This window comes from Metarhizium brunneum, chromosome 2 (assembly GCF_013426205.1).
Source record: "Metarhizium brunneum chromosome 2, complete sequence".
Classification (NCBI taxonomy): Eukaryota; Fungi; Ascomycota; class Sordariomycetes; order Hypocreales; family Clavicipitaceae; genus Metarhizium; species Metarhizium brunneum.
The window spans coordinates 5,870,828-5,885,809 of record NC_089423.1 but is presented as its reverse complement, the minus strand read 5'-3'; the positions used below and the strand labels follow the sequence as shown (position 1 = coordinate 5,885,809).

The following is a 14,982-nucleotide window of genomic DNA, read 5'->3' as shown; positions in this document are numbered from 1 at the left end:
CTGCTGCACACATTTCTCATTCTGCACGGGGATAAAAGTCATGCAATGCAGCCTTGGAGTCAGAAAATTATCCATTGCCCCCACCCGATACCGGAGTTTATCGGCCGAATGGACCAGATGGACAACACGCCACATCCATTATCACAAGGCTTCCTGGAGCCGATGAACTAGACTTTTTTTTTTTACACCAATACAGCTCACGCTGTCCAATCACTCATGCCTCGATATACAGTCCCCCGACTCATTCTCGTCCACGCTTCTGGAACAGTCCACTTGGGTAATCGACCGGTACCTTTCGATACCTCATGTTTGGGAGTACTGCGCAAAAGTTATATATACAAAGACTACAATATTATTCGACACACTCGCCCCCTGCTAATTCTCTTTCCACCTGTCGCGATGCGTCTTCTCATTTCGTCCCAGAGTATATGCCATCATGCTTTGCCTATGTCACACTTAATCCATGGCTTTCTTCTATGCATGCCCAGGTATGTCTGTGTCCTTGGGAAAGATTTCCGAAGCCTCAAAATTCCGTACAATTTTTGATTTCAAACATTCATTTGTGGGGCATCTATTTGAAGTGTTCCGTTGGCATCTCATACACAGGCCCGCTCTGGTGGCTCATGACAGCATGGCTGTCAATCTCATGAGCGTTATCACTGTGCCACTTGGCGGCGGCCGGATTGTCCGAGGCCATCTCGGCAGCCTCACTCGTGTGCCATCTAGCACCAGCTCCATCGTTGCCCAGTTCAGCTGTTTGTGGTCTGGCTGAGAGAGGGCTTACTGAAGCCATCGTTGTTGTATCAGGGGTGGGATGTCGTGGCAGTTGGTCGCCGGGAGACAGAGTGCCGCTCCGAGGGGGGTATGAGCTGTTAGTGGTGGATCGGGTAGGGGCATATGCCGCGCCGTACGGTTCAGGTTTGGCGTATCCGGCACGGCCATCTCCCTTGGCTGTTCCACGATAACCCTCGGGCTGAACATTGGGCAGAACTGGACTTCGGCGAGGGACAGAACCTGGGGTAGACGCTAATCCTTCAGACATGGGACGTGAGCCGCCACCGCCAACGCCAACGGGAACCTCAGAGGAAGGTCCAAGCAAATCATCCGGATCAGGCTTGGGACTACGGCGACGTCTGGTGAAGAACCATAGAAGAGCGCCGATGATGGCCAGGCCAGCGACACCAGCTCCGACACCAATACCGGCTTTGGCACCGGTGGAGAGTCCGCCATTATTGTCGTTGTTGTTGGGGGGATTTGGGCTGCTGGTGGGGGTAGAAGTTGACTCAACAACACCAGTAGAGACAACAGTAAGTTTGGTGACAATAGTGCTGGTTACTGTGACGGTCGTCTTAGCGTTGGCTTGGAAGGTCTCAGTAATTAAGGATGTCGTATGAACAACGGTAGTCGTGGTAGACCTGACATTCTTAGTGACGGTCTGGGTAACAGTTGTAGCGCTACCTCCACCACCGACGGTCACGGTAACTGTAGAAGTGACGACAGCACGCTTCTCGATTCCAATTCTCTCCGGACTCAGGTCTCTGCTCGGTATGCCGGTGGCAGTGGTAGCAGCAGTAGGCTGGGCGTCAACATGAGCAGGTCCATTGCCGTAAAATTGCAAAACGTTCCCTACGCTGCGGCGCTTCATGTTGACAGTTTGCGTAGATGTAACAAAGACCGTCCTGGTAGAGGTTTCACCATCGGTCATAGTGATGGTCGTAGTAGCAATGTCCGTCGTCGTGATGGTAACGGTTGTGACAGAACTAGCAGTAACAGTAGTGGTCTCGCTGACGGTGCTGCCACCGCCTGCACTGGTAACGGTAGCAGTTACAAAAACAGTGGTGTCACCGCCGCCAGCTGAAGAGGAGGAGGTGCTGATACTGCTGCTGCTACTACTGCTGCTGGTGCTGGTGCTGGTGGGGGTGGTTGGTTCACTACCGCCGCCTATTGACGATGCTGCCGGAGATGGTCCAGTAGTACTCGCGTCATTCTGGCGAGGAGCAATTCGACCTGCGCTGGCGCCGAGGGCCAGACCCAGGACGAGTCCCCATGAGAGACGCATGCCGAGAAATTTATTCGATGCCGCTCAAAAACAATGACAGGATAGCACTGCGTGCGGGAGAGCAATCCGGTTCGAAGCTAAGCAAAAGTTTATTGGCTCAGAGCCAGGACCGTCAGCGTCGGGAGAACCGTTCGAAAGTCGTGGATATTTTAATCGGTTCGACAATCGTCACTCTCAAACAAATAAGGAGTGGAACACGAGCGATAAGGAATTATCTCGTCTACGTATATCGCCCACAATCGACTTGTTTGATATGCTGGATGTCGCGGCGAGTTCTGGTGGCAAGAGGAAAGGGGCCTTCGCGAATGATGGTGGACCGTGGGTAGTCAATTGCAGCTCAGCCCGATCGGCAAAAAACATAAATAAATAAAAAACACGGATGGGAAAACCCGGCTATGGCGAGGCCGGGAGAACTATAAATTAAGGCAAACAAAAAAAAAAAGAGAGAGAAGACGCAGATGCCGAATGGACAATAGTTGGGGTACTGAAACGAGAGGGAGGGATCAAGAGGGTAATAAGGAAGGATGGCAACGTAAAGATGGGAAGGAAAAGGATGACGAAGCCGACCGAACAGAGAAGGAACTGGCCTGCGGAGTTGCTCGCTACTCACTCGGAGTGGAGAGACAACTGTCAACTGGTGCCAAAATGACAAAGGACCAGGCGGCGGACACATCAACTTGCAGCGTCCTGCTGCGGGAACTAAAAGAGCACTTGACTGCGTACAGGCGGTTCCGTTGGTGGGACGGACGCACCGGAGACCAGTAGACGCTAGGCGCGAGCCAGAGGCACTCGCAGCATTCACTAGTATTGATCTACGGGAACGAGTATTCACAAGTACCATGGACCCAAGTGAATGGCACCGCAGTCAAGCGCAGCCAATGGAATCGCTGCACTCCGTCGTCAACCGTGTACCCGGTACGAAGACACCACGATTATTAGTATGCCGCCTTAAGTTACCACTACAAATAGTATCTCAGTAGTACATCCAGGCAGAACGCCACTATTCCAATACCAAAGGTCTCTTGTACTTTGTCCTGCCTCGTCTAATTGTCTCTGTAATGGCAGTTACAGGCACCATCTCCACTTGTCCCGACGTCTGTGTGTCCATCGGAAAGAGAAAAACAAACCCTACAAAGCAAAGAAATGAGGAGGAAGAAGAAACCAAGCAAAGGGAGAAATGGAAGAAAAATAAAGCACTCGGATACAAACGAAGACTTGGGCGTTCTTTGAAGCGGCTGCATCACTGGAATCATCACGATTGTCCAGAGCACATGCAGCACAACAGTACAAAGTACCAGAGCCCGCCACTAAATGTCTCACCGTGTTTACCGGTGTCTCTGTGAAAAATAACAAAAACGTACTCCGTACTCCGTAGCAATCAACGGTCTGCCACCAGATGATAGTGTCACCACCGCCACAAGCACGGCACACCCGCATCTGTCAGACATGTAAAAGCGCAAAAGATGGTGATGGATGTGATGCCACCTCGGACAAGGCAATGGCGCTGGCGCGCGCAAGAATGCGTCAAAACCCTGATGCCATCACGGCCAAAACATGCATCGCGAACCACGCTCACTCTTTTGGTGTAGCGGAGCCAGGCCCCCCCCCTTTTGCTGTGGCGCAGGCAGCCATGGCCCAGGAGCCTGCCAATACGAGGTTTTGAATTCCGCCCGCAGCAGCTGGTGGCAGTTGGACGTCGGCACGTTCGACAAGGCATGAGGGCAGAGGGAGGGGGGCGTCGGTGCACCTGACGGACAATGCCCAGTTGAGCCCAAGCGCCAACCGGTGCGTGATTGGCGTCGATCCTAAACACCTAAACACAGAGCTAAATCTGGCCGCGCCCTAGGTACATGTAACCTCGTACATGAGGAACTTGCGCATTGCTCCAGATGCCCTTTAAAAACACAGGACTAGAAAAAAAAACCTTCAGACCACCGACGTGATCCCCGTGTTCCGCCCGTCCATCTCCACGTGCGCCGAATCACAATTGTGGCGAACCCAACACAAACCATTGTCCTCGGCCCTCGATGCTCATCTCACCCGAGCCGCGACACAGGACTCGGCACCAATTTCATGTCGACATTATTCCGGAATCCAGCCATGAGAACGCCGGAAGTTAAACACCCTCCATAAAGTAAAAACACCCGCCACGAAATTCTGCGTTCTTGAACCTGCATTGAGTCGACTTCTATTCTTAACCATGGCGTCAGATTGCACTGCCCCAGCCTCGACGCCATGAACCCCTGCCAACCACAACAACGTATTGCAGACACTACTAGCACACCGAACCATGTTGCGCAACGGGTCGCTACAGTTCGTATGAACACTACGGACTAGCCCAGCTGGACCCTGGTTTTGTGTTGCGCTTTGGCAGAAACCTAGCCTACCCTAGCCTTGACCTAGGGCAGTTCATTGACCTCGACAATTACATCATTTAACTGCCTCGATCCCGTAAAGCGTTTTCGACGCGCCGGCATAATTGGTGAGTGACCATCCAAGGTGCCCATCTCATCAGTGATCCGAGCCAAGAGCTACATGTATGTATGTACGTATTGCTAGCTTGAGATCAGCGGGACGCCACGCCCTGCAAAATCAACGTTACATTAAGTATATACTTCAACGGCCGCCACAGCATCTAAATTTGAAACGTCAAGTCATATTGAATAGTGTCATATTCTGTCTACAGCCACCACCAACATTGCCCCGAGTATATCAAGGCCACCTAGACTACGGCACCCTTTCGCTCAGTATTACTAAACCTGAATTCCTTCCTCCACATCGAATTCCGCCGTCTATCTCTCTCCAATCGTCCTCTTCTATTGCCCTCCTATGCTGTCGGCGTCCGGCGTCCGGCGTCGCAGGCACAACTGCAGCCAACGTACTCCGTAGTCTCAAAAAAAGAAGTAATAAAGTCTATACAACCTTCCCCAATATATCGCATGATGCAATTTTGAAAATAATAAACCAAGAAGAATCGAAGGCTTCAAGGAAGGCGAATGCCATTAGCTTGCAGATATGCGGGTATAAACACGAAACGAATATTTGATGTCTCCCCTAGAAATTTTCTTTGCCCCAAACAAATGAAAACCTACACGTGAGTTAGCATAGCACATTTTTTGTAATGTTGAGGGAGGGTTTAACATACCCTGGCTCGGTATACTTGTTGCAGTATACGTGCAGGGAACTGCCCAGACCCTTGGGACCACAGAAAAAGACACCAGCCTCGCCGGGACTGTGCAATTTCCTGATGCCGCGGAAGATCATGTCCCAGTTTGGTCGCCCAAAGTTGGTTGGACTCCTCAGACCTGTGATGGTGTCCTTGTCGGCGTTGGCGTCATTAATCATGATGTTTGTGGCATCGTCCGCCTTGATCTTGGCTGTCAAATATGTGTGGATTTCAATGCGGTGTTCAAGATCCTGGGCTTCAACCGCCAAAAGCAGTGACCGAAACCACTCAAACGAGCCAAAGTCACGGCAAATCCAGAAGAAGTACACCTTGGATAAACGAGTCTTCTTCTGCGGGTAGTTCATTCGGTACCAGATTGATTTGAGGATAGAAGCAAAAGGAGTGACGCCGATACCAGCACCAACGAGGATAGACACTTCGTATTTGAAAACATCCTCCGAGGCTGATCCAAAGGGTCCATCAATGTAGACTCGCGGCAAGACTCTTTGCAGCACAGGGTTGACACCGTGTTGGTCTCTATCAACGCCAACAACCTTGCTCGTGTCTGCCTTCCTGCCCCATTCACAGCCGAGGGCTTTGGAGACGGCCATCGTGAAGTCACCCTGGCATCTCATATGAATCGAAATGTAATCTTCCTCGGGGGCACTGGTGAGCGTGAACGGGTGATATTGCCACAGCGACACAGCAGGACAGCAGAAGAAGATGTACTGGCCAGCACGAGTTTTTGTGTTTTGTTTCTTGATTTGGATCTCACACACTTGACTCGGGTGCTGTATAACTTTTGAAATGTACGTCTTGTGTCGACCGCGTACCTCTCGAGCAATCCGCTCCGCCAAGTAGACGAAGCCGGAGTACATCCAATATTGCCAGAACACACCAATAGCCGAGGCGCCAATGTTGGTGCAGAAAGGGGCCACATCTGGTTGAATCATGCAGAAGGCACCGTGCAGGGACCAGAAGAAGAAAAAGAGGATGAACATGTGGTGAGTATACCAGAAACGCTCATAGTTTGCTCTCCGTGGCTTCTCCACAGACGTAATAACCATGCCCATCAGCGCGATGAGCATCACGTAGCCTGTCCAGCCAGGTCCAGAGGCGAAGTTGGCCAAAAGCCATCCGTATAAGCCTAGCTTGTTCTTGGCCGCAACCTGGGCAAAGTTGTTCCAGTGGGCTATCGTGTGAACCCATGAAAAGAAGACGATGGACCACGCCGTCGTAATGTGAAAGGTAATATTCTTGTCGAACTGAATAATTCCGTTAAGAGGAGTCTGGCGCAGGAGCGAGATCAGTGTTCGGCAAACCGGAAAGAGTATGATGCCGACGTCGACGTGTAAAACAACCGCAGACGCACGCGCAATGACAAATGTAAAGCCGAAAATATCTCGGGCGCCTTGCAAGCTGTCCTTCATGGAGTAGTGAACCGAGGCGAATGCGAATATCAGGGCGTGCGTGAGCATGAAGACAAAGACGAATCTGGTAATACATGTCAGCAAAACCTCACGTTGGCCGTCACCACTGCCTTTATATGTTCTACATCGACGCCCCTTTTCTCCTTCTCTCCTTGTGTACCACTCTTTCCGGGCATACGTACACTCGTCTGTAACCTTCATTAATCATCCAGCGATCAAACTTTTCTCTCGTCGATAGGTCCTGCTGTTTCTCCTGCGTCATCTCGCCCGAAAGCAACATTCTCGTGAGAGGGGTCCATCTCGACCGCTCCGAAGGCCGGTCAGAGACCCCAGAGTAATAGCTCATTGCAGTCGCCGTATTCTTATTCTGCTTTAGATTTCGAATATCCCAGATGCCGACAGATATTCCGCCCTTTTCAGATCAGATACAGCAATCGGTGCCAATCGAAACGCAGCAATGTCTCGGGTTATAGGATCAAATTGACCATATAGATTAACGGAGATATTGTACACGCTGGGTGTTTTGAATGGTATACTTCAGAGCCTGCTGAAATAGGGAACAAGGGAAAATAATATTAACGATTGTCGAGACGAGCAGATTATCAGGGTATTACTCGTGCAATAAAGAATTGTCATGTCTAAATGCTCATGTTAGTTGCACCTTGTCCATGGTAGCTGGTTGCACAGACTGCCGGGGGGCGGGAGTAAAGCTGGCGAAGAACATTGAAGGCACCGGAGGGGAAAGGGCAAAGTGCAGGCATCTTGCAATAAATGGGATTGGGGCAAGCCAAGGTGGCTGTTGCAGGTAGGTAGTCATGTCCACGGTACCATACTAGGAACCGGGATATGCTTGAAACACCCGGCGACAACCATGGAAGGGAGATCATACCAACTATTCAGATGTTTAATGCTCAAAAAGTTTGCGAATCAAACAAATCTGCCAAAGCATTCGGAATCGCAAAACTCGGGCGGCCAGGGGAGAACACTCAAGGAGCCAAATTCTGAAATAGCGGACGGAAGCCTAATAAACCAAAGTCGAGCTGACGATAACAGCACTGGCCGACGGCCCCATGGTTCGACGAGGCCGAGCACACGGCTCCAAAAATCCGGTGAGCCAAGCTCGGGTGGGCGGCTAGGAAACCTTCCTACGCCTAGCATCAGGACTTGCCGGCAGGTGATTGGACGCCCGCGCTCTTCAGAATCAGTGGAAGCCCACCTTGGCGTTGGATCTATGCGTCGCAATGTACCATCGATTGTTGCTTCTCTCCAGGGGCTTCCGTTCAGGACGCGCATCAACCTGCGACGACCAGGTTGTTGTGGGCTGTTCGCCGAGTAATAGATCAGATGGGTGCAATTTTCGAAACCCTTCTAAACCACTATAGCCCAGAACCACGATTCCTGCCATCGCGAAGAAGAGGGATTGAGGCTCCGCAGTCGTCACGACAGCATCTGAGGTTGAAGTGAAGCAATTCATCCCCAAGTGATGCCGTTCATTCCGGAAACATGGCCGACAATCTGTGAACAAACCCGCCTGGAACTTGCGCACAGGCACTGTCGATATTGGGCTGAGCGCACATGCAACATTTGGTGCCACCGTACTGTTTGTTGGTACATCGTACGTCAGCACCCGTTTCACCCCGTGGATAACAGGTGAAGCATCACAGCTTTGAGAAAGTGGGTTATGGCCCCATATCCCAAACGACAACGCCGCACCCGCACGTCTGCGGCCTCGTGGCATTGATCCAACATTCAGTACGGAGTAGAGGACTCCTCGATATTAATAATACTGTTACCATGGGACGACTGTTAGCAAAAGCTACGTGGTGTCAAATCTGGGCTGGTGAAACGTACCCTGTGACATAACTCGTCGCGTACACCCTTGGTGAAGCGCCACAAGTCCCAAACCCTCTTCTGTTACTGCCCAGTAAATGGTAGTCAGGCGGAATCGTCTTCCTCATCAGCCTTGATCGCGAAGCGCTGAGCATATCGAGGTCGTCCGAAACACCTTTTGACACCACCAGTGATGGTGAGCAATTCACAGGAATGTCTAGACGTGCACATGTATCCTGCTAATGGCCGTGGCTGCAACTGAGGTTACCCGGAAATAAGCTCGTCACAAGCAGCGCATTCTTGCCTCCTATCTACGTACTACTAGTAGTAACATCCCACATGGTGCGTCATGTCCGGAGATCTGGGCCCCGTCAGTCACGGCAGTCTTGACAAGTGTTGGTAACATACCTATCTGAGACTTTTTGACTGGGGTTTTTCTTCGGAAAAATAGGTCCTGTCATCTAGGCAATCTCCGGCTCGCGCGGTAGGAGATCTCCGTAGACATGGGACGGTTGTGATACCAGAGCCTCACCATCATCAATACATGAAGCGTACACAGGTTTCCAACTAAACCGATACGGCAATTGACGCGATGCTTGGGTCGGCTCATTCCGCGTAATAGTCGTCGATCCTGTCTTAAAACGAAGATTGCTCAATTCCGCTGCTAAAATCGTCGCATACATTTGATGCGAGCTTGAAGGGTTTGATTTGTTTGATTATTTCGGGATGGAAAACATAGGCGGTTTCTCACATGTGACGGGTTCGAGTCTTGGTCGAGCGGCTTGAAGCAGGAGCCAGGCTTAGCAGGAGCTGCCAAGGATACTTTCGAGCGTGACATCAGCATTGCTCTGCAATCTTTCGGGAATGTAACGCACTCCCAAAATGCTTTAGACGATCATGAATAAAAGGGCAACAAAATACAAACTCTGGGACTTTTCTAAAGTTTCTATCACTCGCAGCTTAGCAAAGTCGAGACACCTACGGCTGTTGATACTTTAGTTGAGTCACACCCTCCTGGGCAGCACAAAGCCGTAAGGCACAAAAGTCGTAGAAAGGTATCTGCAGGATACGCGAAACGGGCGCAGATGGGACAACTGATTAGCGCCTGTGACATGACAGACATGGTGAGCCCCATTGTTGCTATCAGTCCAGCTAAGACATCCAACAAGTCACTTCAATCACATGGTGCGTCCACATTTCGGCACAGAGGCACAAAGCGTAAAAGAGAGACATCCTATAATACGCTGCTCAGCACTAAATGCCATAAAAACACGTCAATGATGCAGAAGAAGAAAAACAAAAAGCCCAGCCGCATGATATCCCTTTAATAGCTGATCTGTTCTGTCTAGTCTGTCTTGCAACCCCTCGGACAAATCCTCGTTCCCTTGTCTCGTCGGATACAATTTGACTTGATGTATCCCGAGGCAAGGGCTCCTCACTCGTGTCGGACATGACCTGCTTCACATCTCGCTACAATCTGTGAAGCAACTTTGTCTGGAAATTTCCTCCTCACTGGTTATCATGCAAAAGAGAAAAAACGTCACTCTTCTCTTCCCCGCCCTCCTGAACATCATGGCTCAGACGAAGCCATAGTCGTCAGGATCCTAGACAGCATATTTTCGAGTCCATTCCCTAGCCGTAGCCTCGTATCGTGGTCGGTCGGTCTTGTATACATGAGCAATCTCAGGTACAAGAGGATCGTCAGGGTTGGGGTCGGTAAGCATGGAGCAAATGGAAAGAAGCACTATTAATGCAATTGTCAGCAGCTGCTTTCGTTCCTGAATTTGATAGGCCAGAAAAATACGAAATCATAACAATGCGTACCTTTAGAGATGGTGAGAGCAGGGCTCCATTGGTCTCGCAGGATGTCCAAGCAGATGCTGCCATTGGAGTTGATATTGGGGTGGTAGATGCGAGTGGTGAAGTTAACCTTTGGTGGCTTGAAAGGGTAGTCGGTAGGGAAATGGATAGCAAGGAAGAAGACACCACCGGAGTATGGTGAGTCGCCCTATTTAAATTAGTCAGCACTATACGTGTAGCAAGAGCGAAACAAAGCCGAGGTCTCTGGCAGTGTATATCAAAACGAGGTGCGTCCAAGGCACATAAATATGCCCTCATAGACTGTCGCTCGATGCCACGAAGTAACCGGATCCTGATGCTTGCACGTTCTACTCACGGGTCCCATGATCGTTGCTTGCCAGTGGAACTATCACATCGTTAGTCATTTCGCCCTGTAACACCCAGGGCCCAGATACCAGAGGGAAACTCAATATACACATACCAGGTCTTCGCCAACAGGGCCAGCAGAGCAAGACGACGGCGGATCACTGTAGAAAGGAAGTCAGCATTCTAGACTGGCCTCTCCCGCACCACGGAATGGCAACGGCAATGAAGAAGAAGAAAAACCACCCCAGCTATCCTCGAGAGGGCAGGACGGGACCTCCATTCTTTACAGAGGCCGCCGAGGTTATCGCAAGCATTGGGTATTGACTGTATTCTGACATTTTGGTCAGATAGCGCCCCGCTCCCAGGTATGCCCCACCTCACAGAATTGGGCTCCAAACGAGAGGCGGGTCATCAATCTTGTGAGGCTAGAGGAGGGGGAGAGCGAAGTAGAAAAAGAGGAAATATTTACCGGCCGAGATCAGTGAGCTCCTTGTTGATGCGCTTGAGAGCCATGGCTAAGGATTGTGATGAGTGTGTGTGCGAAGGCGTAGATCGCTGGTTGATGCAGATGCTGGAAAAAGTTCCGGTTAGTTGGTGGATAGAAGTAGGAGAGAGAAAAACGCGGGACAGGCGGTCGGAGGAGGCGAAAGCAGGCAGAATGACGCACTTCAACACAAGAACAACTCGGCGGGGTAAAATGTACCAAGGCAGACGTGACTCTCGTCGAGAGAGAAGAAAGGTGAACGGCGGTCGATAGTTTCAGTCGATGTCGAGCGGCGATGCTGGGGGATGGAAATTTGGTAGATGGGAAAAGTGCTCGTGTCTTGAAGAAGCAGTCGTCAGGGACGTGGTTGAATTTGGGTATGCAGTGTATGGAAGGAAAGAGAAACCACAGGGATCGGTCAGTGAGGTGGACGTTCTAAAAGAAGACAGGCAGCCTGGCCGGCTAGTCAACCAGTTAACCCGGCACCTGCACCAACATTGCACCAAGCACTGAACACCCGACAGAGTGGCCATGGACAGAGGCGGGCACACGGCACGGTGCACTGTTGACTGGGCACTTGCCCCATGCCCCCTTGGGCTGGCACCAGACCGCAGCTGGACGGGCTGAGGCATGAGAGACTGGACAGTCTGGGCACGGGGCAGCTGGGCCGAGCCAGAACGTTCGATTCGATTTGACCACCTGCGCACGCTCAAGCGCACTGAGCATTGGACCATGGAACATGGGAAGTGGCCAATGACGGCAAGGCTGTCCAGGTGGGTGAACAAGTGGGTCTGCAGGAGGAGAGCAAGGAGCACTTGAGCCACCACCACACACAACAGCACAGCAAACAGTTGACAACTTACTCACACCTCCCTCACAATGCTCTCATCCACCCACGCCACACAGGACAATTGTCAGCAGGCTGTGACAGATATCTTGATTCGGGAATAATTATGCACAGTTCGCCGCCCTGGCTGCGCTGTCGTCCTACTTGCCGCTGGCCAAGCACCCAGGCCAGTCAGAGTCGACACCGCCACCGTTTTCATTTGACGCCTGGCATTTTGATCGTGACTCATGGCGCCAACACGTCCCCGCTGGCATCTACCAAGGCACTATGTGTCCGTCGTTGGATGTTACTTGCTGACTGGGCCATGCTCGCGCCTTTCATTATAACAATGGCGTCTTTAGTAGTACTAATGCCGTGTCTCGTCTGTATGCCCGTGGACCTGGATGATTCGGGTGGGTGCCCTGGGCTTAATGTATTGGCAATGTCTCGGGAAGACCATGCAACTACGCTGACCCTAGGAATACCCGAATGGACACTTAGGCGCCATGAACAAAGAGATCTGTTCACCAGCGAAGCCCCTTGCGTCAAGACCAAACAATCCCCGGCATCCACGGGAATGAGAATGCCAAGTAAAACGCGGCCATTATCTAATAAGCAATTCATACCATGTCACCATGCCGCCTGACGCTCATCCTTTCTCAGGCTACTTTCACAATCTCTCTTGCCATATTGTGCCGCGCGACACCGCGTGCATGGCCAACTCCGATGGCCTAAGGATCTCATCCCATCAACGGTTCGGCGGGTCCGGTGAAAATCGGCGGGCAACCATTTTTATGGGGCTGGAGATATTGCGGCGGTGGCGTCGCGATTCGACATGGCTCCGGCTGCAACGCCTCACAAGTACTACGCATGTCAACCACAAGAATCGACCAGGGAGAGGGTTAGGGCTTGATGGGAGACCAGAAGAGTAAATGTTATCGACTCCCCCCGCGCATTATCTAATGCCCTTGCTGATGCATTGACTATCAAGTACGTAGGTACCTTGCAAAACATGACAAACCTCATCCCACTCCTGCTCGCCACCTCAAACATCAGCTAAACAAACGCCTGGATACCAGTGATAGCTCGTCCCAGGATAAGGCCTACAAAACTATTGTCAGCAAAGGAAAGTAGAAAGTCAGTCAAGGATAGAAGTCATAACATACTGTGAATGTCGCTCTGTCCCTCATATGTCTGCGTAACAAATAGGTTGGCCACATGGCGACCAATATGATACTCGTCGCTCACGGCATTACCGCCGAAAATCTCCTGCAGGATTCTAGCATTTCGTAGGGCGACATCGCAATTCTGTCTCTTGACCATGCTGATCATCTCAGGCGTTGCCTTGCCCTCGTCCTTGAGACGGCCAACCTGAATGGCAGCCAGGGTGCCATAGGCAGCGTCGGTAGTGGCATCTGCCAGCTTCTTCTGGATGAGCTGGTATTTGGCCAAAGGGTTCCCTTTGAACTGCTTGCGCTCCAGAGCATAAGTTCGTGCTCGGGCAATGCAGTCCTCCAAGGCACCGATGACGCCCATGGAAATACCATATCTAGCACTATTGAGGCAGCTGAAAGGCCCCTTCAGACCCTCAACATCAGGAAACATATTGGCCTCAGGCACAGGACATTCGTCCAACTGGATCATACCAGTTATGGAAGCGCGCAGGCCGTTCTTATCCTTGATTGCAGGGGTGGACAGGGTGCCAGGAGGGCAGTCCTTTCTCTCAACGAGGAAACCGCGAATCTTGCCCGTCTCTTGAAGCTTTGCCCACACTAAAAGGACATCGGCGATGGGGCTGTTTGTGATCCAGGTCTTGGCTCCACTGAGAGAGAAGTACCCCTTTTTGGTAGGGTGAGGCTTGGCGACGCTCTCCATGCTACCGGGATCACTGCCGTGGTTAGGCTCCGTGAGACCAAAGGCACCGAGTAGCTTGCCCTTGGCCATCTCAGGAAGGAATCTCTGCTTCTGCTCTTCAGTACCGAACTCGTAAATGCCGCCCATGACAAGTGACGACTGCACTGACATGCCAGATCGGTAGCCACTATCGACGCGTTCCACAGCCCGCGTGATCATACCACCAGCAACCGATGACACGCCAGCGCAGCCATAGCCGTCAATATTGGCGCCGAGAAGACCAAGCTCGCCCATTTCTTGAAGGATCTTGGGGTCATAGTGCTCATCGCGGTAGGCCTCTAAAGTTTTGTATTAGCAACGGCGGCTGTCTGGCATGTTATTGAGCTTGCATTGGAGTGCCGCGGCACCAGCAGCCAACACCATGAGGTTAGATCTCGGGACAGGCGACAACATACGCAAGACTCTAGGCATCATGCGCTCTTGGCAGTATCTCTCAGCCGTCTCTGCAATAGCAAGCTCCTCCTCGGTCAAGAGGTTCTTAGACGCAAGTGGGTCTTGCCAGTCAAAGGTAGTCTTTGGCGCTGAGGCAAAACTTCTGACAGCCATTGGCCGCCATGAAGCAGACGTTGTGCTTCTTGCAGCTGTTCGTAGACTGTGACGGAACATTTTGAAGATGAGGAACAATCCACACAGGGGGGGATAATGCGTGGATTGTGTTGTCCTATATTAAAGGGACGAATAAAGTGCGCGATGTAAGAGAGGAGAGGGTGGATCGTGGAGGTGTTGAGGAAGTTATGTTTTGTCTGAGCTACCCGTTGGACGTTGAATTCGGCAACTTCAAGTTATGCGATATCGCTGGCATCCGGCCCCGGTTTCTCCCCGCGACTAGCCAGGAACCCACTCATTCCACCGACGGAACCCGCGGAGGGACTCCACCGCGAATGCCCTGCTTCGGGGGCCTGAGAGCCCTGTAGCCTCGTGAGTCCATGCATGTGTCGCCCTCATGTCGCCTGGCCAGCGGCCAAGATTGAAACCGTACCCCCAGACTCCAGATGTCACGGCCTAAACCCCAGCCGCAGATCCACCGTTAACCCTTCCCCCAACCCCAAGCCCCATGGCCCTCCGGGCACCGACTCCCCGTTAACCGATCCCGGTTCTCGGCTCATT

At 51.7% G+C, this 14,982-nt stretch overlaps 4 protein-coding genes across 4 annotated transcripts; all 4 read right to left on the bottom strand.

Annotated features, from left to right (window-relative positions):
• Positions 1-571: 571 nt before the first annotated feature.
• On the bottom strand, positions 572-2,059 carry G6M90_00g047280 (uncharacterized protein; the record flags this gene model as incomplete). The annotated part of the gene is made up of 1 exon (XM_014689363.1): positions 572-2,059. The coding sequence occupies one exon, from the start codon at positions 2,057-2,059 to the stop codon at positions 572-574; it is 1,488 nt and encodes a 495-aa protein (XP_014544849.1).
• A 3,054-nt stretch (positions 2,060-5,113) lies between these two features.
• noxA (Superoxide-generating NADPH oxidase heavy chain subunit A) lies at positions 5,114-7,001 on the bottom strand (the record flags this gene model as incomplete). Its single annotated transcript, XM_014689362.1, has 3 exons — positions 5,114-5,147; positions 5,205-6,719; positions 6,838-7,001. 3 exons carry the CDS (start codon positions 6,999-7,001, stop codon positions 5,114-5,116), a joined length of 1,713 nt encoding a protein of 570 aa, XP_014544848.1.
• A 3,088-nt stretch (positions 7,002-10,089) lies between these two features.
• UBC1 (Ubiquitin-conjugating enzyme E2) lies at positions 10,090-11,164 on the bottom strand (the record flags this gene model as incomplete). The annotated part of the gene is made up of 5 exons (XM_014689361.1): positions 10,090-10,229; positions 10,310-10,493; positions 10,662-10,691; positions 10,767-10,812; positions 11,121-11,164. 5 exons carry the CDS (start codon positions 11,162-11,164, stop codon positions 10,090-10,092), a joined length of 444 nt encoding a protein of 147 aa, XP_014544847.1.
• A 1,853-nt stretch (positions 11,165-13,017) lies between these two features.
• On the bottom strand, positions 13,018-14,481 carry GCDH (Glutaryl-CoA dehydrogenase; the record flags this gene model as incomplete). The annotated part of the gene is made up of 3 exons (XM_014689360.1): positions 13,018-13,064; positions 13,128-14,153; positions 14,271-14,481. 3 exons carry the CDS (start codon positions 14,479-14,481, stop codon positions 13,018-13,020), a joined length of 1,284 nt encoding a protein of 427 aa, XP_014544846.1.
• Positions 14,482-14,982: the final 501 nt, after the last annotated feature.